Source organism: Pantherophis guttatus, chromosome 2, assembly GCF_059756535.1.
Source record: "Pantherophis guttatus breed Tessera chromosome 2, ASM5975653v1, whole genome shotgun sequence".
Taxonomy (NCBI): domain Eukaryota; kingdom Metazoa; phylum Chordata; class Lepidosauria; order Squamata; family Colubridae; genus Pantherophis; species Pantherophis guttatus.
The window spans coordinates 21,496,995-21,522,680 of NC_142064.1; the positions used below are offsets into that span (position 1 = coordinate 21,496,995).

Genomic DNA, 25,686 nt, shown 5'->3' on the forward strand with positions numbered 1-25,686 from the left:
TGAAACCTTACTGTACATCCCTTTCTTCTGATGGCTTATGACAAATGAAGAGCTGGTTGTTCCTCTATAGGAAGAGTGACTGACAGCAGCATTCACCATAGCAACAAAATGTTCCTTCTGATAAATCATTGCATCTCAAACCTTTTATACATGTGTTGTGCAGTAGGCCTATGACTGTAATTGAAGCCACAATTTTGGTCATAAGTCGTGGTGCGCAGAGGTGGGTTTTACATAATTTTACCAACAGTTTGCCATGTACCGAAAATGTGAGCGCTTGCGTGCACGCCTTCCACACACACGTCCAACCTTCCACGCATGCGCTTTTCTCTCACGCGCAGCTTGCATGCGTGCATGTGGCTTATAAAATGTGGCTAAATAGGACAGCAAAGTGCCGGGGCAGATGGGCGGCCCCAGGCTCACCTGCAGGTTGCCACTACCGGTTTGCCCGAACCAGTCTGAACCAGCTGAATATCACCACTGGTGATGGGTAGTAAAGCAGGCCAACATTTGGCCATATCTGATTCTATGATCTTTTTTGTGGAAGTTGTAATGCCACAATTGTAAGGGAATCCGTTGTTGGCTATGGGACAGTGTCAGGGTTCCAATTAACACCCCCAACAGAATCAAAACTCCGAGGCAGGCATATTCCTCAAAGTGTAGATTTATTAGGCATGTCCTATTGGCACATCTGGGGAAACCCCTATCGGGTTTCCCCCTTAATTAAAAGTATATTTTTCCTTCCCCTGTCCATGCATTCCATCCCATGGTCCAAACAGGTCACAGTCCCAAGTTCATCTGGTCTCGCATCCCGCCTCCTGGCACCTGGTGGGAACATCCTTGGTTCTCAGAGGAAAGGATTTTGTTTTGGTTACAATCCCCTCGCTATCTCTACCTCCCCCCTCCTGTTCCCACAGCTCGATTGGCCTCCGCTGTGGCAGCCCTGGAGATGTCAGGAGAAAATGGCTCCAGGGCTGATAGGCAGATTATGAGGCAGAGGTAAACCCCAGCGTGTGGCAAAAACGTCATGTGACTATGGGGCTCTACCGGTTCTTTAGAACCGGTAGTAAAAGCGGTGGGAGGCTCCGCCCGCCCACCTGGACGTCATAATTGACTATCTGTGTATGTGCAGAAGCTTCTGCGCATGCACAGAAGCGTGCATGCGTGCGATCGAAGCGCACACATGGTCCCATTGCAAATCAGTAGTAAAGGTAAGTAGAACCCACCCCTAGGCTCTACCAATGGCTATAATGTAGGCCAATTGCCAAAGCATTTAAACTGCATGACTGCTTCGGAGGGGATTTTGGAATTTCAAATCTGGGTTGTAAATCCCCTTTTTTGGGCTACACCATAACTATGAACAGTTATTAAATGACTGTTGTCGTAAGTTGAGGACTAACCTATAAGGTCAAACTCATACAAAAGAGATACAGTGTTCAGTACAGCACAATAGTACCACACTACTTGATGAAAAGAGCTGTGTCAGTCACTGATCGATATCTATGCTTTGCCAATTTTCCTCAATCTTTTACCTTTTCTATTTCCTTCTCTACCAGCTTTTACACACCAAATAGGGATAAGATTGTTATATTTAAATAATTCTCCCTACCTTGTTCTGTTGCTTTCACATCAATACAATCTTCTGATAGGCCCGAAGTCATGAATACATTGTTCTTCTTTACTGTAAAGCAAACGTTTTCCAAAATATTCAACAAAATTTGTGTTCTCCCCCGCCATATGTTATATTATACCTAGCATCTTCTCAAGTTTTTCCAAGACTTTTAATGGTTTTTTTTTTTTAATTTTTTATTCATTTTTAAACATAAAACATAAAAACATATCTTTTTAGAGCAAAAGTTTGGTCCGGTATAAAATAAGTATAGATTTCAAATTTCATCCATTAACATCTTAAAAAGGAAAGAAAAAAAGGTAAAAAGAAGAAAAAGAAAAAACAGATCTAAACCCAATTTTTATCATTCAATCTAACATTTTGTTCTAACATTTAACATTCTATTATATATCACCCTAAATCTTAAATTCCAAATCTAAACAGCTTTTTATAATATTCATTTATCATTTTAGCAATCAGTATTTCATATATGTTCCTTACTTCAAAGACCCAAATTAAGTCAGTATTTCTTCAAAATTTCATCTAAAAATCAACATAGAATATTTTACTCCTCTCTTACAAACATTTCAAAATCATTTCACTTTTAATGATTTTTGTTGTTGTTGCTGCAAGAATAGTATTCAGTCCATTTAAACTCATCAAACCTCTCTTACAGAGATAATTGACTGAAGGGACCAGCCTGAAGATACAGACTAGCCCTTTGCAAAAGATATTTTTTGAGCCAGCAGGCTGATGGGGATAATCGAGGAAAAGGAAGCTGGAGCCAGCCAGAGAGGATTTGTGATATAATAATTTAATTTATTTTAGCAGGAGTCTAGTACTGATATGCCTTTTTCTGTCAGAACAATAAAGTGGCAGAAGAATGAAATTAATTTGAATGGGCCTAATTTGAAAAATGCAATGAGAGAGGGGGGGGATGGAAAGAAAATAAAGAAAAAAGGAAGAAAGAACATATATGTTCCCATATCAATTTTATGTATTCACTTTCTAGATCAACTTTTAACTTACCTGGCTGAGAAGGTGGAAATGTTGGAATGATGATAAAGGATGATGTTCTTGCTTGTTTCTTGGAACATACAGTTTCTGGAAATGTAAGTATTAAGTGTTTTTTCCCCCCAGTAGCATTTTACATTTCATAATCTTAACACAGATATTTATAGTTGAATGCTGATGTAGTTATAGTGGTACTTATTTTTGCTAACCAACAACAATCCAACAACAATCCAACAACACTGTCAAACTAGTTACTAGGTCTGCATTACTATTAATCTTGTCATCGTTCCTATCATTTCCTCCCACTTATGACTGTATGACTGTAACCTTGTTGCTGGTATCCTTAAGATTTATATTGACTGTTTCCCTATGACTATCATTAAGTGTTGTACCTTATGATTCTTAACAAATGTATCTTTTCTTTTATGTACTCCGATAGAGTATGCACCAAAACAAATTCCTTGTGTGTCCAATTACACTTGACCAATAAAGAATTCTATTCTATTCTATTCTATTCTATTCTATTCTATTCTATTCTATTCTATTCTATTCTATTCTATTCTATTCTATTCTATTCTAAAGAGGGGTTTTGGTATTTTGTTATACATATAATTTCCCCTCACTGTCATTCTGCTGTCATTTATTTGAAATGGTTAAAAATTAGAAGCATGATATTCAGCGCTTAAGTCCAGGAAGTAACATTTCAAACTACATTTTGGAAAGCTGTACTTGCCAGTGTAAATGGATATAAAACAAACGGTTAAGAGAGAAGCCTTACCTCTATAGGACTCTGACTCAGAGGGCTGAAAAGAAAAATATGAAGCTCTTGCACGTTTTCTGGGTCCACAGGGAACTAAAGGCAGAAAAACAGAACACATGATAAGCAGCACAGGGGCTTAGTCGGAAACACATGTCAAACCCACCACAACTATTTTATATAACAAATGTGGCAAATCCTTTGCACTGCTTATTTCTTTCCCTTTTCGTAATAAACTGACTATGGGCCACACAGTTTATGGATTGTGATTTTAGTATAGTTAGACTATGTATAATTGACAGACTGGATTTTATCTGTTATTTATTATTTTATTCTAGAATTTTTAATTGTATATTTATTGAGGGTTTTTCTTTGTTCTAGTCTATGACTGTAATAAAAATTAATGAATGATACGAACACATGATAATCGTAAAAAACTCCAGCCAATCCCTGTAATATACAGGTAGTCCTCAACTTACAACCATTCGTTTAGAGACTGTTTGAAATTACGACACTGAAAAAAAAATGACTTACAACTGATCCTTCCAACTTATGACCATGGCAGCGTGCCCATGGTCATGTGATCAAAATTCAGACACTTGGCAACTGGCATGTATGTACGATGGTTGCAGCACCTCATGGATCATGTGATTGCCATTTGTGACCTTCCCAAATGGCTTCCGACAAATAAAATCAATGGGAAAGCTGGATTCACTTAACAACTGCATGATTTGCTTAACCGCAACACTGATTTACTTGACCTCTATGGCAAAAAAGGTCATAAAATCAAGCATGACTCACCGCCTTGCTTAGCAATTTTGGTCCCAATGTGGTTGTGAAGTATCCATGGGGTGTGAGGACTGGTTGTAAGTTGTTTTTTTCAGTACTGTTGTAACTTTGAAGGGTCACTAAATGAATGGTTGTAAGATGGAGTCTACCTGTATTTGGAGTCTGAGGCCCAGTTCTAATGTTCTAACCAACCCAGGGGTGAAATCCAGCAGGTTCTGGAGAACCGGTAGTGGAAATTTTGGGTAGTTCGGAGAACCGGAAAATACTACCTCTGGCTGGTCCCAGAGTAGGGTGGGAATGCAGATTTTGCAATATCCTTCCCCCAGGAGGTGGGAGGGAATTGGGATTTTGCAATATCCTTCTCCTGGAGTGGGGTGGGAATGGAGATGTTACAGTATCCTTCCCCTGCCACGCCCACCAAGCCACGCCCACCAAGCCACGCCCACCAAGCCACACCCACAGAACCAGTAGTAAAAAATATTGAATTTCACCACTGAACCAACCCTTTCCACAAGTTTGACTAGAACGATTTCTGAACAGAAAGCCTGATTACCGTTTTCAGTCTTGTGCAATGGATCTTCCGCAGGCCTCTAAACAAAAAGAAAGATTGGTTAAACCTTAAATGAAAAGCTGTAGATGTCAAGTTTTTTTTTCTTTTTTTTTAAATAGATAGGATGGACATTCAGACTGTCAAGTTCTTTTTGCCAAGGCTGTCACTGATCTCTTGACCCAGTACAACTAAACCAGTTTCCTAGGCAAGAAACAATTTGTTTATGTAAGTCTAAGTATTGCAAAAAAAAGAGTGAAGCCAAAGAAAGGAATTAGTTTTTGGCGGTCAGCATAAAGTTGCACGTGCCTTTTTTAGTGGCTCAAATCCATAGCTTTTTCTTCCTGCTTTTCCATGAAGTAATAGTCTTTGAACAACACTTGGTAGTCTTGAAGCCAAGCCATCATTGAGACTTTGCACAGTGTGATTGTTGAATGTTTATATTCTACGTGACTGTCCATATCAATCAAAGTCTTTGAAAGTACACTGGAGATTATGCCAGATTCCCTTGTTCCTTAGATATATGAGCCACGGTGGTTCAGTGGTTAGAGTGCAGTACTGCAGGCTACGTCTGTTGACAGCCGGCTGCCTGCAATTTGGCAGTTCAAATCTCACCAAGCTCAAAGTTGACTCATCCTTCCGAGGGGAGTAAAATGAAGACCCAAATTGTTGGGGGAAATATGCTGACTCTGTAAACCACTTAGAGAGGGCTGTAAAGCACTGTAAAGCAGTATATAAGTCTAAGTGCTATTGCTATTGCTATATAGCAGTGGTGAAATGTAAAATTTGTTACTTCCGGTTCTGTGGGCGTGGCTTGGTGGTGGGGGTAATGTGACTGGGTAGGCATGGCCAACTTTTTTTTTTCCTTTTAAAAGCATTTTTTTCTACAACCTCTTCGGCCGAAGAGGTTGTAGAAAAAATGCTTTTAAAAGTCTCTGACGATCCCAGCTGAGCCACACGATCATCAGAGGCTTTTTTTTTTACTTTTTTACTTTTTTTAACGAAAAAAGCATTTTTTCGGCCAAAGTGGTTGTAGAAAAAATGCTTTTAAAAGTAAAAAAAAAAAAAAAGCTCAGCTGGGCGTGGGGGGGGGCAAGGATTTTTGCTACTGGTTCTCTGATCCACCTGCCGCCATTGCTACCGGATCGGGCGATCCGGTCTGAACCGGAAGCATTTCACCCCTGCTATATAGGCTTCAGCTCCCCTAATTCCTAGTTAGTAAGGCTAGGCTGAAAGTTGAATTCCTACACATCTGGACGGTACCTCCTGCGGAAGATAATTCCACCTTTTTTGGATGGAACCGTATCTTCTCCTCTTGAGCCAAAAAAGAACAACAGTTCACCATACACACAACAAATTTCATTAATCTTATTGTTACTTTACATAATGGAAATAATGAATATGTGTTTTCCATTCATACTAGGCATTCAGTGAAAACACTTTTTCTGGCTGCACTATGGGATGCCTGAGTTAGTGTGATGTGAACTGGAAGGAGCTCAATTCAGATATTATTCTGAATTCAATTAAAGGAGAAAGAGCAATCAAACCTGATGGCACCTTCATGCTTATATGCAGAATAACATTGGGTGGGGGGATGTATGTACGTACAAACATGTACCTCAGTGGTGGGTTTCAAATTTTTTTACTACCGAATGGCTAGATAATAAAGCATGGAAATGAAATATGAAATATGAAATAAATGTAATAATAAAATAGATGAAGCGGTTTTTTACGGGAGACAAGCCATTGTTAAATAATTGTTAAATGAGAATAATAGTATAAAGGGATATAATAAATTGTTAAATAAGAGAAACTGAATAACCTGTAAATTTTGAATATGGGATTAAGCACAACAGAATTATAACCGATCGATACATCGCTTACAAATTACAATTTTTGTAATTGTAATGGATGATGGTTGTTTTATGTTTTGTTTTGTTTAAAAATTCAAAAAAAATTCAAAAAAAATTTTTTTTTACTACCGGTTCTGTGGGTGTGGCTAGGTGGGCGAGGCATGGCTTGGTGGGCATGGCTTGGTGGGCGTGGCAGGGGAAAGATACTGTAAAATCTCCATTCCCTCCCCAATCCAGGGGAAGGATACTGTAAAATCTCCATTCCCTCCCCAATCCAGGGCAAAGTTACTGCAAAATCCCCATTTCCTCTTGATCAGCTGGGACTCGGGAGGCAGAGAATAGATGGGGGCAGGGCCAGTCAGAATTTTTACTACCAGGTCTCCAAACTACTCAAAATTTCCGCTACCAGTTCTCCAGAACAGTTCAGAACCTGTTGAAACCCACCTCTGATGTACCTAAATAGGACATCACATTAATCCATGTTTTCCCAATCACACTATCATAAATATTTTGTATGTGTGCAGTTGATTCACAAAGATAAAAAGGGGTCTATGTCAATTAGTATTTCTCTTTGTGAAGATACTGTTTCTATGTAGACTGTCAAGCTCCCGACTGATGAACCCAACCAAGCAAGCAAACATGAAACTTTCCAGTCTCTTTGTACTAAACTTTATTGGATACCTCATATCAGCATGAATCAAAGCAAAACCAACTCTAATTAATCCCCATGGTTTTCACATAAAGAATCAAATTCCCCTCCCCTCATTAGTTTGTGTCACCCAGATGGCTGAACGACCTTGGTTCCCACAGAACCGGATTCTTGTTGTCTGCTGTCTGGAACTGGCATTCCCCTCCCCTCCCCTTCCCCTCCCCCCCCCAGTCTGTGTGGCAACTGAGAAGCGACAACAGTTGAAATCAGCACAATTCCAAGTTGAGGTTGACACAGACATTCAAATAAACTGGCAATCCCACTTCACCCACCATGTGGATCCACGTACGCCGAGTAAATTATCTTAAACAAATGCCAGAAGGACGGGACGACTTTCAGGTCTTACCTTGCACGGTCGTTCCTTCTTGAAGACAAACATGGGCTGCGCAATCACTGAACTATCTGGAAGTAGAACAGAAAATCCCAACATGAAATCATGTAGACCAGTTTGTTGTCTGCAGATTTCTATTTTTTCTCTCTCTCTTCTCTTGAAAATGCAATTATTTGGTCTTCAAAATCACATTGTCTTCAAATCTGCAAGAGTCACCTTTTCTATTTAGGGACACAGATATAGCAATAGCACTTAGACTTATATACCGCTTCATGGTGCTTTACAGCCCTCTCCAAGCGGTTTACAGAGTCAGCATATTGCCCCTAACAATCTGGCTCTTCATTTTACCAACCTCGGAAGGATGGAAGGCTGAGGCAACATTAAATCGGTGAGGATCAATCCCCTGGCAGTCAGCAGAATTAGCCTGCAATACTGCAATCTAACCACTGCCCCACCACTACACTTATTGAAAATGTAGAATTTGTGTACAAAAATGCCTATGTGATTCAGCTACAGACTTCTAACTTGAGAAAATATGGAAACAGAATCCCACTATGCTTTAGAACCCGAGAACATAGTTATTGCTGCTCCTGGATTCAGACTGCCGGTGTGTTCCACAGACAGACTGTAATTAGATACAATTAATTTTTATTATTACGTGTAGTTTCTATATGTCAGGAAGTATTGCTATCATAGATTAGGCAAAATCTATCCAATTTGTCTAATATTAACTATATATTGTTTGTTTGTTTAATTGATCTCCTTCCTTTCCTTTAGTGCAGGGGTGTCAAACTGGCAGCCCATGTGCCGGATGCGTCACATGCAGGCCATGCCCACCCCAGGTCCACAAAGGGGATAAAATGTCGCGATATATCACATGACGGCAACATGACACCACGAGTTTGACACCCATGCTCTAGTGGTTCATCTTCTTCTCCACTCCATTTTCCCGCCAGACAACCCCATGGATTGAGAGAGGGGCAGGCCCAAAGCCCCTTCTGAGATTTCATGGATGAGGGCAGACTTCTTCGGGTTCTCCCTGGTCTTAGTCCAACATCTTCACCACTATACCGCTAAAGACATCTCCCTCTTTCAGTGGAGACTAAAATATCCAGTGAACGGCTACATGACGCCACAGGTTTGGTCATCTTGAAATTAAAGGATTATTCTTTGACATTTACTAGAAGTAACGTTAGTGTGAAAATCCAATAAACATCTATGTGTAATCATACACCATTTTAAAAAGGCCATGCTGTTTGCTTGTACACAGGACTCAATTTATAAGAACATAATAAAATATTTATCCGAAATTATTAATAATTATAGCCCTGAACTGCAGAAACATGGGTAGAATTCTATTCCTTCAGGGAGCTATTGAAAACTGAACTGTATATTTAAAGAAAACAGATTAACATAGCTCACAAAGCTATAATTTAAGCCCAGTTTGAATCATCCCTCAAGACTCGAATAACATGTCTGACTTTACCTCAAGGAAAACATATGAACATATTAGTTGATTTATCACACTTACATTTAAGATATTTAGAGATAACTTGGGCTTCATTGATACATTTATTAATGCTATAATCTTCTGAAACTGTTCGCAAGTGTAAAACTGGCACTTTACAGGATATCCTTTGTATGTGAGCATATATATATATAAACACATGTCTTCCGAAACTTTAAAAAGATCATAATTATGGTACATATCCTATCCTATACAAATATTTCCAGTTCTCATCCAAAGGTGGGTAAAAATGTAAAGAACTGGTGGAACAATCCTAGGAAAAGAATTATATAAGGGAGGAAATTGTTGGGCACCCTGTCTTTGTATCAATCAAAAGTATGACACTTTTCTGCATGATTACAGATGAAAGATAGCATTTTCTGGAAGAAAAAAAAACATCATTCCCCCAAATGTTGTATCTGGGAGCATCTTTAATATCAGAAGCTGCATGTTTTATCAATTCTCAACTCAGTACTGTATCTCTGGAAGAGCACCTCTGGAAAATAAAAATCCAACCCTATTTCAAGGCCTCTAGTGAAGGAGAAAGAATAGGCTCCCGGCCCTCTCAATTCCTGGCAAATAGATGGGGAAGAAATTGAGGTAGTGACATTTTATTTTCCTGGGCTCCAAGATCACCGCACATGGGGACTACAGCCAAGAAATTAAAAGACACTTGATCCTGGAGAGGAAAGCTATGGCAAATCTAGACAGCAGAGACATCACCCTGCCAACAAAGGTGCATATAGTCAAGGCTATGGTTTTCCCAGTTGCAATGTATGGCTGTGAAAGTTGGACCATAAGGAAGGCTGAGTGCCAAAGAATTGAGGCCTTTGAACTATGGTGCTGGAGAAGACTCCTGCGAGTCCCTTGGACTGCAAGGCGAACAAACCGGTCAGTCCTAGAGGAGATCAACCCTGACTTCTCTTTAGAAGTCCAGATCCTGAAGATGAAACTCAAATCATTTGGCTACCTAATGAGAAGGAAGGACTCACTGGAGAAGAGCCTAATGCTGGGAACAATTGAAGGCAAAAGAAGAATGGGATGACAGAAAATGAGATGGTTGGATGGAGTCACTGAAGCAGTCGGCGTGAGCTTAAATGGACTCCAGGGGATGGTAGAGGACAGAAAGACCTGGAGGAACATTGTCTAAGGGGTCTCGATGGGTTGGACACGACTTCACAACTAACAACAACAAGTGAAGGAGAACCAGTCCTGCCATACTGTTCTCCTGGCTGACGGTTCGTATAATCAGAAAAGTTTTCCTCAACTGCAATCTGAACTTTCTTCCTTATAATTTTTATCCCCTGGTTGAAATCCTGCCCTCTAGGTCAATAGAGATTAAGCGCATTCCCGCTTCTCAGGAACAGCCCTTCAGATATTTACATAACAGAATAGCAAGAGTTGGGAGGGACTTTGGAGGTCTTCTAGTCCAACCTCCTACCCTGTGCCAATGGCATTCCAGACGAATGGCTGTCCAGTCTCTTCTTAAAAGCTTAAAAGTTAGATCCTTTAACTGTTTTACATAGGATTTCTAGGACCCTTCCCCATCTTAGTAAACCTCATCCTAATTTGCTCCATTGTCTCTTTTGAATTGATTTATAAATGTAGTTACAAGATTTAAAAATTAGTAGTATGATTGAATATAATTACTCTATTAGTATAATTCTAATACCATTCTAATTCTAATAATTCTAATTATGTTTCAGCACAGTGAGGAAGATATCTACAGCTGAGAAAGCTCTGTGCTGGCTTTTGAACGAGTCTAAACAGCGATGGGATAGAGTGGGTTAGAGATTATGATGTTGGGCTGGAATTAGAATAATGCAGGTTCAAATCCATATTCAGATAGAACATCTACCTGGATGGTTTGGTGCTTATTATGCCTCAGCCTAACCTCCCTTGCAGAATCATTGTAGTGGGAATAAAAGTGGGGAAGAAGAATGACCTTGAGCCTCTGGAAAAAAAAAAGCAGAATAGGAGGAGGCAGGAGGCAGGAGAAAAGATTTTGAAAAACAATACCCCTGACTCAGTGTGATCAGATATTGATAAATCACTGTGTACCAAAGCTTCAAGGCCACTGAAAGTTGGCAAGAGTCAAGCATTTTTCTATACCAAAATTAGAAGCAATTTTTTAAATAGCTAAAGCTCTGAGTAGGGAGGAACTGAGGATATGACCGTGATTGGTTGATTTCTGAATGGCAATGTACACGAAGGGACATCACTGTATTATATTAAAGAACAACAGACTGGTTCCTTTGGCCAAAGTGGTTAGGAATACTGGGAGTTGATGTTCAATAAATCTGGACCGACCCATTGATTAAATGGGTCTATACTGGCAGTAGCTCACTAGTCTAATTGCCTAGTCAAGTGATGCTCAAATTTTGCACTGCCTGTACAACTCCCTAAAATAATAAATAAATAAAAATAAAACAAATGATTGTTGTTGTCATTAAAGTTGGCCATGAAATAAATGTGCCATTTTTAATAAATAAATAAAAACATGTTAATCTCTATATCAGAGAAATCCTCAAATTCTGCTCTATAGGTTTGTACAGATGAAACCAGAATGTTGGATGGGGTTCCCACATTTCCTATGCAAATCTGATTGGGTTTTTAAAAATTGTGACCTCCCAAATTATTTGCAACTCTTCCAAATTGCTTGCAACATCCCATAATTTGAGAACCTCTGGGCTGAACAAAGGCTCCCATTAGAAGTATATCTATATTTCCATAATACTTTTGACATAGATATGGGTGGCCAGAATTCCATCCATCTTTTATTATGTGGGAAGATTCCAGATACCATGGAGGAAAAAATCATAAGAAAATCACCTTCATCGGAGAAATGTGCATAACATGTTCCCCCCTTTTACTAAGTAATGCATGGGAACTTGTCTTTCCTGCAAATATCCATTTTTTCAATAATTTCCTCTCCCATCAGCCTCCTTTCTCATTTTGAAGCCTGGGTGAAGGGGGAAAAAATTACAAGACCAGGAAGAATTTGGAGAGAGTATCAGCACTGGTGATGAAATTATTTATTTCAGTTCCCATGGATTCTTGTCATTCCAAGTGTGCATGCTGCTCCTCTGCATCAGTTTGACAAGAAAAAGTTTTTTAAATAGTTTTTTACATACTTTCTTGCACATTTTTCCTTATCCATACAACTTGGTTGCACATACTGTATGTCTTTTGGACAGCGGTGTTCCGTTAATGTACCGTAATTTTTCCACATTCTTCCAAGTTAGATAAAGAACAAATTAAGCACAAAACAAGAAATGCTTTAATGTGTGAACAGCAAGTTACTCCTCAGTTAACTCTTTCAGCCTCTTAGCAGCATTATTAGAAAAATATGGACTTGAGACTTATATTCTATTCTATTCTATTCTATTCTATTCTATTCTATTCTATTCTATTCTATTCTATTCTATTCTATTCTATTCTATTCTATTCTATTCTATTCTATTCTATTCTATTCTATTCTACTTTACTCTACTTTACTCTACTCTACTCTACTCTACTCTACTCTACTCTACTCTACTCTTCAGAACCAGAGCATATAGTTCTACTTTAATTCCAAAAATATTTTTTTTTATGAAAACCTTTTCAGTGAAGGCCATTTCTGGCACTCATGCACCCATTCATAGGGAACAAATGGTTCTGTACACCTTAAATTCAAGGAAGAACTATTCTGACCTGTAGAACAGCTTACAATGGTTTTCTGTAAGCTTGCCTTGTATTGTTGGCATGCAAAACTAAAGAGTTGGTGAGAACTTTGTTCATAAATGCGGTTTCAGAATTCATCAAGTTCATTTCTAATTATTGCATTCCTCCAATCCTTCTCTGATTCGTATTTAAATAGCCCAGATCTTCTCTTGCATTATTTCTACCTACCTGATTGGCTACTACTGGCATGAGATGGATGGATGAGATGCCTGTGCCTCTCTTTCTGCCGATCTCTCATTTCCTGCTAGCATTTCAGGAAGAAGTTGGGAAAGAAGGAGCGAGAAGTTTGAAGGGTTATTGATCCGTGGTGGTGCAGTGGTTAGAATGGGGTACTGCAGGCTACTTCTGCTGACTGTTGTTTGGCAGTTCAATTCTGACCGGCTCAAGGATGACTCAGCCTTCTATCCTTCTGAGATCGGTAAAATGAGGACCCAGATTGTCGGGGGCAATATGCTGACTCTGTAAACTGCTTGGAGAAGACTGTAAAGTTCTGTGAAGCGGTATATAAGTCTAAATGCTACTGCTATTCCTGAGGCAGAAGAAGAAACTCCAAAGTTGAGCTTTGGAGCCATTGGCAATTGGCATAATAAAACCCCATAGAGAAGCAGTTCAGCTTCTTCAGAGTTAATTGAATTCAGACTTGAAGAAACTTATTCTTTACTGTAGAAAACATGATCCATTCATCCATTCTTTGGAGTCTAGAAAAGCATTTTATTTCAGAAAAAAAAATGCAAGGAGAGAAATGTAGAGAACATTAAGGGCTCTTCCAGACAGGCTACACTTCCAGCAAAGGATTGAGCTATTTCATCCATTCGATGGTTCATTTATTTGTTCATTCATTCATTCATTCATTCATTCATTCATTCATTCATTCATTCATTCGCTCAGATTTGGCATGGCCTGGACTCTGATTGGATAGTTTCGGACGGGATGACGGAGGCGGGTCTCGAGACTGTTATCTGGGAGGAGTTTGACCCTGTGACTCCTGAGGACATGGACAGGATTTTGGGGAGGCTTAATGTTACCACATGTTTACTGGACCCGTGTCCCTCCTGGTTGGTACTGGCCTCCCGGGAGGTTACACGAGGCTGGTTTCAGGAGATTACCAACGCTTCGCTGGGTGAGGGTGTCTTCCCAGCCGCCCTGAAAGAGGCGGTGGTGAGGCCCCTCCTCAAGAAGGCTTCCCTGGACCCGGCTGTTTTAGCTAATTATCGTCCTGTCTCCAACCTTCACTTCGCGGCGAAGGTTGTCGAGAGTGTGGTGGCGAGGCAACTTCCTCGATTCCTGGATGAAGCTGTCTATCTAGATCCGTGCCAGTCGGGCTTCAGGGTGGGTTACAGCACGGAAATGGCATTGATCGCATTGGTTGATGATCTCTGGAGGGCTCGGGACAGGGGTTGCTCCTCTGTCCTGGTCCTCCTAGACCTCTCAGTGGCTTTTGATACCATCGATCATGGTATCATGCTGCGTCGGCTAGAGGGGTTGGGAGTGGGGGACACTGTTTTACGGTGGTTCTCCTCCTTTCTCTCTGACCGTATGCAGTCTGTGTTGATGGGAGGGCAGAGGTCGACCTCGAGGTCCCTCACTTGTGGGGTGCCGCAGGGATCGGTTCTCTCGCCCCTCCTGTTTAACATTTATGTGAAGCCGCTGGGCGAGATCATCCGTGGCTTTGGGGTGAAGTGTCAACTGTATGCTGATGACACGCAGTTGTACATTTCAACCCCAGGCCACCCCAAAGATGCCCTTGACGTGATGTCCCGTTGCCTGGAGGCCGTGCGGATCTGGATGGGGAGGAACAGGCTCAGACTCAACCCCTCTAAGACTGAGTGGCTGTGGTTTCCGGTGTCCCGATATAGCCAGTTTACACCATTGCTGACTATTGGGGATGAGATCTTACCCCCCTCAGAGAGGGCTCGCAACTTGGGCGTCCTCCTGGATTCACGGCTGTCTTTGGATGATCATATGACGGCCGTGGCCAGGGGGGCTTTTTATCAGGTTCTCCTGATTTCCCAGTTGCGCCCCTTTCTGGATCGGGATGCCTTGCGCACAGTCACTCACGCCCTCGTCACTTCCCGTCTGGATTATTGTAACACTCTCTACATGGGGCTCCCCTTGAGGAGCACCCGGAGGCTCCAACTGGCGCAGAATGAGGCCGCACAAGTAATAATGGGGGCGACCCGTCGCTCCCATGTAATACCTCTCTTGCGCGAGCTGCACTGGCTCCCAGTGGTCTTCCGGGTGCGCTTCAAGGTGTTGGTTACCACCTTTAAAGCGCTCCATGGCTTAGGACCTGGCTATCTACAAGACCGCATTCTGCCACCCATTGCCTCCCACCGACCAGTACGCTCACACAGAGAGGGCCTCCTCAGGGTGCCGTCAGTCAAACAATGTAGACTGGTGACCCCCAGGGGGAGAGCCTTCTCTGTGGGGGCCCCTGCCCTCTGGAATGAATTGCCCCTGGACATACGAAGGATCCCCGACCTCCGTGCCTTCCGTCGTGCAGTGAAGACGCTGTTATTCCAGCAAGCCGCTCTGATGGGATAAATGGTTTTAATTTGGTTTTAATGGGGTTTTAAAATTGGTTTTAAATGAGAGTTTTAAATTCGGCCTATGATTTAATTATTTTAATCTGCTTTTAAATTCTATTTTGTACACTGTTTTATTATGGCTGTTCACCGCCCTGAGTCCTTCGGGAGAAGGGCGGTATATAAATTAAATAAAATAAATAAAATAAATTATTTTTATAAATAATTTAAGATGGCAAATAAACCTAATATTTCTTCCTCTTCCCATTTCCCCCACAACAACAACAACACTGTGTTGTGGGTTAGCTGAGAGAAAGTGCCAGACCCAAGGTCACCTAGTTGGCTTTCATGGTTAAGGTGGGACTAGAATTCACAGTCTCCTGGCTTCTAGCCAGGTGCCTTAACCACTAGACCAAACTGGCTATGCCCTCTGCTCAGAAGCTGTGACTGGATCCTTATGAGTGTAAGCTTTCTTGGATTCCCCTGTTCCAATCATAACTTCTCTTCTTATGAAGAAATCCTGTTTCAAGCAACAAGGGCCATTGCAGAATATAGAAGCACTTCACAATAATAGTAGAAAACAGAGGTGGACAATAGTGAATACTAAACAATTGTTTGTGCTCAGCTACTGGTCAAGGTAGGCAATTGCTGATTGGCTGTTTATCCTTTGTAAGCTCTACCATGTTTGCAAACATGCTTGGGCAATAACATTTTGAAATGCATGGCCATGAAAGTAGACTGAATCAATCCCAACTGTGTTTTAAAACATATTCAGAAGAATTCAGTGATAGAAAAACTAATAAGAAGACTGTAAGAAAGAAAGCAGACTGATTGGGGATGGGTAGATGCATGCGGAAGTAAGCAATGTCCTTCTAGAGTTACAAGCTTGTTAATGATGTAGACTTATCAGACTTGATTAAAATAAAGGTATCAGTTGGTGGCCTCTACAAATGAGCACATTCTCACATGATGTCAGTCTTGCAAAGTACTCCAGACAAGAAACACATCCAGAAGTCTTAGCTTTACATTTATTATAAGGTTACATTACTTTAAGAGAATTTTCCAAGTCTGAAAGTACAATTCTCCTTCGTCTTTATGCTCCAGGAAACTAGGGAGGCTCCATTCTGAGTCATTTAACATAGCTTCATTGTTTCTGTGGGCTCAGCGGCCTCTTATCTCACTGTTGTCTAATCTGCGGCTCTCTCTCCTCTCGTCTCCCAAGGTCACTCCCACATATCATATCCCATGGACTGTTCTTATACATCCATCCCAAGGTCATTGAGTGGCTATTCTGTCACAATAGGGGCGCAAAAATAGGGAAGTTCCAAAGAAAGACCATATTGTTTGAAGCTTTTGAGGCAGCAGTATCTGCAAGTTTCACCTAAAAGCACCCACTGGCAACCTAATGGATGGAGAGAAAAGTAAGAGAAAAGTAAAATTTTACATTTAGGCAAGAAAAACCAAATGCACAAGTATAGAATAAGGTGGTACTTGGCTCAACAGTAGTAACTGCAAGAAGGATCTTGGAATCCTAGTGGACCAGCACTTGAATATGAGCCAGCAGTGTGCTGTAGCTGCCAAAATAGCCAATGCAGTCCTAAATTGCATTAAGAGAGGGATAGAATCAAGATCACATGAAGTGTTAATACCACCTTATAATGCCTGGGTAAGGCCACACTTGGAATATTGCATCCAGTTTTGGTCACCACGATGTAAAAAAGATGTGGAGACTCTAGAAAGAGTGCAGAGAAGAGCAACAAAGATGATTAGGGGACTGAAAGCTAAAATATATGAAGAACGGTTGCAGGACCTGGGTATGTCTAGTTTAATGAAAAGGAGGACTAGGGGTGACATGATAGCAGTGTTCCAATATCTCCGAGGCTGCCACAAAGAAGAGTGAGGGGGGGGTTTCAACCTATTCTCCAAAGCACCTTAAAGCAGGACAAGAAGTAATGGATGGAAACTAATCAAGGAGAGAAGCAACCTAGAACTAAGGAGAAGTTTCCTGACAGTTAGAACAATTAATCAGTGGAACCACTTGCCTCTAGAAGTTGTGGGTGCTCCAACACTGGAAGTTTTTAAGAAGAGATTGGACAATCATTTATCTGAAATGATATAGAGTTTCCTGCTTGAGTACGAGGTTGGACTAGAAGACCTCCAAGGTCCCTTCCAAATCTGTTATTCTATTGTTCTGATGGCATCCTGCAGTTTTTTTTGGGGGGGGGGGGAAGGATGCACGGAGAAGCATAGGCAGCGTGGGGCACCGAGATAGAGGAAGGGTGAAATAACCTGACACAGCAGCCTCACCTCTCCTCCCTCCCTGTCCTGTTCAGAAACTACAGCAGGTTACATGCTCTGACCAGCTGATGTGGCAGGAACTAGTTATAACTAGGTTGCGCTGGTCTGAGGCAGCTCAGTCCGTGTTGTGACTCAGAGACTGCTGGACAAGTCACTACTGAAGCCTGCCAAGAACAGGAATAATGCAGCCCTTTCTGCCAAGAGTAGACTGGGCAATAAATTTGTCTCCCAGCTTCATAAATAATGACTACAGACTGAGCCTCTCATTTTCCTCCTCACTTTTTTAGGTATGTACAGAACACTCTGGGACTATAGCAGAAACCAATTTGTCCCTTTCTGTTATGCATAATTGAAGCCGGGCACAATTTACATATTTTTCCCCTTTTTCCCACATTTATTTTCCTGATGGTAGTTCTCTCTGCCCCAAAGAGGCCCACCAAGCAACTTTCTTTTAGCTATTTTAACAAAGTTAAACACTGGCATTTTTTTTTGCTTTATAAGGATACGGCTAAGTATGTTTTCTTGCATGGGACAATTGCCCCCATTGAGTCTGGGTAAAGACAAACAAGCTGCCATTTGTAGCTAGAATGAGAAAGGATCAACATTTGCTTCACTGAAGGTAAATAATCCCTGGTCCGTTAACACAAATGGAAGAAAATTTATACATTAGAAAAGCTTGGAAGGTAGTTATGCACGTCTGGGAAGAAGTCAGAAACAAGTTCTCAGGTTGGAGTCATCACTGTAAACTAAGAAGGGGAAAGCCGATAATCTTATAATTTTTGAAGTCAAGAGATTTTAAGGCTGTAGCCTTAGCATATTTTGGAAATAAATACTTTAAAGCAGGGGTCTCCAACCTTGGCAACTTTACAACTTGTGGACTTCAACTTCCAGAACTCTGTGAGTTGAAGTTCACAAGTCTTAAAATTGCCAAGGTTGGAGACCCCTGCTTTAAATAACCTAAGTTTGGAATTAAAATAAAATAAAATTTAATTTAAATCATTTTGAAACACGTCTTGAAATATTCATGAAACATACAACTTTGGGTGCAATTTTTTTCTAAAAAAATAAATTACATGGACTTACTAATAAGTAGGTGTGAATCTGATATAGGCTGGAAACAGACAATTTTCTAGAGAGAAAATTGTAATCTGTACATAGTAGATAAGGCCAACTTGCAACAGGAAACATTCAGTTGGTTTGGTTCATATTTTACTGCGAATTTACTAGATTTGCACTTTCTGAATGTTGTATATAGTAGAATGGTAATATTTGCAATTTCTAAATTTTGCAAAGAGGTTGGTTTTTTTTTAAAGAAAATAGGAGTGTACGAACAAAAATGTATTACATTAGTGAAAAAATGTGACAGTGTGTGTGTGTGTATGTATCTCAAATAGATTAAATTTTCTTTGCAGTCTTAATATATAAACTAATATGGAAAGAAAATGAAATAAACCATAACAGAAATTGAAAAAAACCTGATTCAACCATTCCTATTCTAAATCTGAAATGTTTTGATGGGTCAACCACAATTTCTTGTTCATTTATACTGTTGGGACTACAGCCACCTGAATTCCATATCCAACATAATGACTTATCAATCTACAGAAGTCTTTTGTAAGTTCTCTAATCACTTTTACAGTATCTATAATGGTTTTTTTATGCCACCAGTGCCCTACTTGTCAATAGTTTATGAAATAGGAGATGTTTAGCTTGATCCCCTGACACCAATATCATTGCCAAGAAGCACTGAAGCCACAGAGCTAAAAACAGGACTTGCCTAACCCTGTTGAAACTGGAACAATGTGTTTCAAAGCAACATCACCGCTAAAGATGGTGTTGTTTCTCATTGAAGTTTGACTATGCCATTGATTACATCATCTATGTTGATTTAAAGAATATTGTGCTAAATCAGAACTTGGGGAACTCAAGGAGGATATGTAATAAAGGAGATTGTTAATATGTTCTAAAAAGAGAAGATGCTTTATGGCCACATTTTGGCAACCTGATGCTCTCTCAGAATTTCCATTGTAATAATTTGTTTGAAATGGTATAGGATCTCCTGCTTGAGCAGGGGGTTGGACTAGAAGACCTCCAAGGTCCCTTCCAACTCCGTAATTCCATATTCCGTTACAATGCTATTGGTGCCAAACTTTAGCAAATGCAGAAGACTGGGAAGTGCAAAAATCCTAAAGTCATTCCAATGTCATCCAGCAAAATTTCAAGAATGTATTAAAATATGGCATAGATTAAGATGAACTTTGTGCAGGAAAATAGGGGAAGGCATCATAATGTTCAACAATTTGGACTGATTTCAGATCGTTGCGGTTATGCCAGTTATGAAAGGGAGGTCATATTTTTTCAGACATTTGGATTTGTTTTCCCTTTTGAATTTATTTTAGTGGTTGCATTGCAATTTTTCTATGCTGCTTCACTCAACATACCAAGGATTGTGCTACTAATATTAGGCAACCATGCCTCTAAAATCCAGTTAGGCAATTTGAGGGATGTCCACTCTCTGTAACAACTAAATTTCATGGCCCTCGTGAGGTTTGATGGTTTTGGGTTGCCCATCAGTGATGTGAATAATGATCAAAATCACTTGGATCTAAACACTGGCTTAATTAAAAAGCTCAGTGGATCCATTTGGGCTAACCTCTTCCTTAGATGCAATTATAAAAATATATGCATTGCCCCACTCTTGGGAAGAAGGGCAATACATGTTTTAAATATATGAATTAATGTGTCTACAAATATTCAAAATACCTACAACCTTTAACTGACTGCAATGACTGGTAGTAAGAAGATAATAGAACCATGAAAAGAATTCTACTTGGGGCAGGTTTAAAGCACTGAATACAGTGGTGGGTTCCCCTGGTTCGGACCGGTTCGCAAGAACCAGTAGTAAAATTGGTGGGAGGCTCCGCCCACTGACCTGGACGTCATCAGGAAGCTTCTGCGCATGCACGAGCGAAGCGAGCGCACCCGTGCGGCCCTGTTGCAAACCAGTAGTACAGGTAAGTAGAACCCACCCCTGACTGAATACCATGAGAAAAACCTTGAACAAATCCTAAGTATTCCTCCCTTATTTCTTCATACCGCAAATAATCAAATTGGAGAGGATTTTGATACATCCAACCCTAAGCAATCTTATGATATTTTGTCACTAAGGTATATGGTCAAGTTTTTAAAGCCTTCTGAAAGACCAACAGGGTTTGTACTTTCTAATCTCTGAAGGGAGAAATTCCACAAAACAGGGGCTACAGCAGAGAAGGCCCATCTTCTGCTCCTTGGGAACTGAACCTCTTTGGCTGGTGGGATCCACAGTATGCCTAATCTGATGGACTGAATTGTACAGAAATATATTCTTGAAAAATCCCTTAGGTAACCTCATTTTTGCCATTATAATAGTTGAAAATTTGAAGATTCCCAAAAATTATTTAGGGGTGTCACAGAGTCCCATGATCTGCAAGTGTTGCATTGCTGACCCATGATATAAAATATATTTTCTACTGCATAGATCTTAAGTTAGAAAGTATTTTATGATTATATTATTTTGTTGTTTGTATGTACACTGAGCGCTTATGCATCAGAGACAAATTCCTTATATGTCCAATCACACCTGGCAAATAAAGAATATTCTATATTCTATTCTTTCGAATGATTCTCCACTGCAAAATTCTGAATTTTATTTCTCTTTATCTCAAAATGTCCCAGATATAATCAAAGTGATAAAACATTCATACACTCTGTAATAGTACTTGACTGTTACTCCCAACGTTTCCAATATATTTGTCAGGTTGGGAGAAAAATTATTTTTAACAATCAGTTAGAAGGGTAGAAACCAATTGTAGGATATTCAATTCAGTATCAGAATAATGTTCCAAAGACTCTAATGCCTCCCTCTATGAAAAAATTAGAATGATACGGCAAGTGACTTAAAATGGCACTGTAATTTTATTAGCAAATTTTCTTTCTATGTTCCATTTTTTAAAAATATGAAATCCTCTCTTTGGTTTAAAAAAATGTCACCTGAAGATGAATCAAATAATTAAATATATATATATATCCTGTATATAACAAATTGTGACTGATGAATCAGGTTGTTAGTGGTGAAGGCCCATGTTCTAAATCTCTGAAATTTTGAAGTCCTTCGAAAAGCTCAGTGTAAAAGCTACATGTAATCTCTGTCATTCTATCCATCCGGAAGCACATTTTCCAAACTGAGTTTGAAGCATTGTGCGGACCTCCCCCGAATTAAAACTGTACATTGCAATATATGGTAGATGTTGACATTAATTATTAGCTTCAGTCCAGTGGTGAAATCCAAATTTTTTTACTACCAGTTCTGTGGGCGTCGCTTGGTGCGCATGGCAGGGGAAGGATACTGCAAAATCTCCATTCCCACCCCACTCCTGGGGGAAGGATACTGCAAAATCTCCATTCCCATCCCACTCCTGGGGGAAGGATATTGCAAAATCTCCATTCCCACCCCACTCTGGGGCCAGCCAGAGATGGTATTTGCCAGTTCTCCAAACTCCTCAAAATTTCCGCTACCGGTTCTCCAGAACCTGTCAGAACCTGCTGGATTTCACCCCTGCTTCAGTCTTCTATGATTGCTTCTGAGTTTCTATGTTTGCTGAGAAAGCAGCTCTTCCTACTTAAACATACGGACATTGGCAAATTACTTAAAAGGCTTATTGAAAAATGATGTTAAACCTAATATCCTCCAACCCAACGTAAAATCATAAATAGATAACCTTAATGAATCTTTCCTGCAACCAAGGACAATCATTTGAACGGGTTAATGCAACTTCTCAGGTATTCATGGCTAGGTTGCCCTCAGAGGTTCCAAGTCAGAGCCTAAATTGTTCTCAGCACAGGCTCAGTGGTCACCATTCACCAAACCTTTGGAGAAGCCATCAAAAACTAAGCTACCCTTCTCAAGTAAAATCACACAATTCCTAACTTCTCGCTGCAATAAATAGCAGTCCATTCATTTCAGCTCTGCTTCGCTCATAGAATCTACCAACATTGGCTTCTTTTAGCGCCAGGTTAAGTCAGAGTTTTTTTCAAATGTAGTTTGTTGAGTAAGCCATACTGGCTTCTTTCATAGATAACTTCTAGTCTATAAGGAGTGGATTTGTACATCATTCTTCGTAAATATAATTTTAAAATAAATTGAACACATACTGTTGGGAAATATAATCCATGTGACCTAGCAGTAACTAGTTGCTCAACTTTGGGAGAAGGGTTGGGCTACTGTAATATATATTATTTATCACAATTCAGAAGTTTTAAAACTTTTATTTTTGTCAGGTGCTGCTTAAAGGCATTTCGAAACAGAGCAGCATCTAAAACACAGTAATAAATATACAAAACTGAATGTTCAACATTTTTTCTACTAAAATATGCTTTAGCACAAGTAGACATCTCCCATTTTTAAATTCAAGGTCATCATTTTTAAATTCAAGGTCATCATGTTTCCCCTTGTGCCACCCGCATCCTCCAATTACATTACAGATTGAGTGAATCCAACCTCACTCAGTCTACATTACTGAAATTGTTAAACGATGCTGTGACTTGAATTAAATCCCAGGGATTTCAGTGAGTCCGCTCTGAGTAACGTCGTTACTCTGGAATTCACTTTATAAATATATACTCACAATATAAAACCTTAGTATTTCCACCCAAAAAGAAAACTATCTTAAAACATAGGCAATATCATTGTCCTTCTTTAAATTTTCAATACATGCCACTAGATGGCAAACTTCTGAGGTTAGATTTCGCAATATGTTATGAAGCATTATACACTGATGGTTGTTGTTTCCCCATGCCCTTTGGGTAATTCAAAATATATAAATATATTTTGAGGGTTTTAAGACTGGTGAACATAATTCTTGATGAACAATCTTTAGGAAATTGATTTATCAAAAAGGGAGCTTTATAGATGCTCAAGATTGCAATTCCAGTAGGAATGGAAGACTCCGAACGGACTATGCTATTATCAGTTCAGATGGAGGTAAATGATATTGAATTTCAGAATATCTAGAAGGTATCGGGGAGGGGCACATGGGATATGTTGTCACTGCGTTCCTATTATTATATCTAGTATGGATACAAAAGTACCTGGGGGGATGTCAGCCTTTCCAAGTTAACCAGACAAGAAATATAACTAGATGAACCAATTCTACTTTATTGTAAGGCTACATTAACAGAATTTTTCAAGTCTGAAAGTACAAGCTTCCCACCATTGCCTTTAGGGCAGATCCATTAGGGCATCTGCTTCTCTTATCTGAGTACCCAGCATCTCATCCCCTTATTCTCCAATGTATCCACACAGTCCTTTACAGGAGAACACATGATGTAATTATGTTCGTGACATCATCATGATTTGTAATGGGCACCTATGTCTAGAGAGTTTATTATGAATATTCCAGTGTAATTGCCTTTACTTACTATTTGATTTACGTATGAAATTCTTGATCAAGGATGGGACAAAATTCTACTCCAGGTGCATTTTTCATTGTGGAATTTATGACAAAATAGCCCTGGTAAGAGAGGTTTCTTTATCCTAGCATCTTCCAGGTAGTTACAGTCCATCGTCAATTATCCATAGGTCTTCTCCAAGACACTATCATCCAAACACTAGCAAGCAATGCCCCCTATCTTAGCAACTTGCATTTGCAATATTCTGTGCGTACATACGTTTACGACAAAATGTTCAACTGTCCTGCAGATTTTTGTTTTTGATTTCTCACAATGTCCATAATCTGATCAGAAAGTATTTTTCCAAGGAAAACTGATCAATGAAAACAAGGTTGAAGACACATTTAGTTGGTTTTTTTTTTCTTTTAAAATAAAGAAGCATTCCATGATTTAAAAGAAATCCCAAGAACTCTGCTGATTTTAGTCTTGGGAATTACTTTTCTCCCAAAAGTGTAACAGAGATTGTTAAAATGAACAGAGGAAGAAGCCTTGTGGCCTTGGAAACCTAAGACATAGATTTCTTTTTTAGGGATATTTAATCAACCTGGCATGGACTAGAAATTGGCTTCAAGTAGTAAAATAACCCTGAATTTACCTGGGATTTTTTTTTTAAAGTTTGCTTTTAATAACAATTAAAACAACAAATTAATTACATTAATTTCAGGAAACAATGGATTTACCTTCATCTTTGTGTCTGTTGCAGCCAAAGCTGTGGAACACATAGATGTCAGTTTGGGGGTTTCTAGTTTGGTCCATGGTCCATGTGCTGCTTCTTCTTTTGAAATGAGGTGTGTCCTTCATTTGATGTTCAGAGCTAATAGCCAAAGAAAAGGTACTTTTTGTGCAGAAAACTTTTGTGCAGAAAACTCTTACAACCGAAAGCCCATCATTTACTTTTCTAGCAGGGGTTTGCTCGGTTCTCATAATCGAGATCCATAGAGCTCTCAAAACATTCCACAGAATTCTGCAATATTAAATACTTCTTTCTTTTCCTCCTTGCAGACTCTTCATTAGCAAGAACAGCAGTTACAAAGACGTCCTGGGCAAATGTAATTTTACTCCTCTTCGTATTTACTCCTGCCACAATTTTTTTTTCCAGAAGCCCAAAGCAGTTTCTTCTGAATTGAAACTGCAGAAAAACCCACGTTCTAAGACCAGAAAGAAAAACCTGTAGCAGCTTCTGTGAAAAGGAAGCTGCTTTCCTGACAGTTCACACTGAAGAGGCACTTAAGAGAGGCAGGACTCTGGGAGGGGATATGTAAAGTCATCCAGATTAACATAAAGAAGGAATGCAGCCAATGAATAATGTTTCGTTTTTCTTTCGTGGGATTTATTAACAGGAATCTGAGATAGTTGAGTTTCATATTCCCTACAGATGAGTTGGAAGCAAGATTTTTGTCCAGAAAACAACTGTGCTTTTCTACTCTGAAACTTTTAACAAATCTATGACAGCATGTGTTTCTCTAGTGTCTTCCTTGGATTTACTACAGCAAAATAATTTCTTCAATTGGAAAGGGATGAACTGATTAGTAATGTGCATT

At 39.7% G+C, this 25,686-nt stretch overlaps 1 protein-coding gene across 1 annotated transcript in view; it reads right to left on the bottom strand.

Annotated features, from left to right (window-relative positions):
• The window catches only part of RANBP3L (RAN binding protein 3 like), a 52,777-nt gene extending 27,379 nt beyond the window's left edge, over positions 1-25,398 (bottom strand). The window contains exons 1-6 of the mRNA XM_034442390.3: positions 24,826-25,398; positions 7,622-7,677; positions 4,720-4,756; positions 3,399-3,473; positions 2,636-2,710; positions 1,607-1,678 (exon numbers count right to left, since the gene is read on the bottom strand). Coding sequence (XP_034298281.1) covers positions 1,607-1,678; positions 2,636-2,710; positions 3,399-3,473; positions 4,720-4,756; positions 7,622-7,677; positions 24,826-25,069 — 559 coding nt within the window. The 5' untranslated portion in view covers positions 25,070-25,398. The remainder of the gene's footprint in view (positions 1-1,606; positions 1,679-2,635; positions 2,711-3,398; positions 3,474-4,719; positions 4,757-7,621; positions 7,678-24,825) is intronic.
• Between the last annotated feature and the right edge of the window lie 288 nt (positions 25,399-25,686).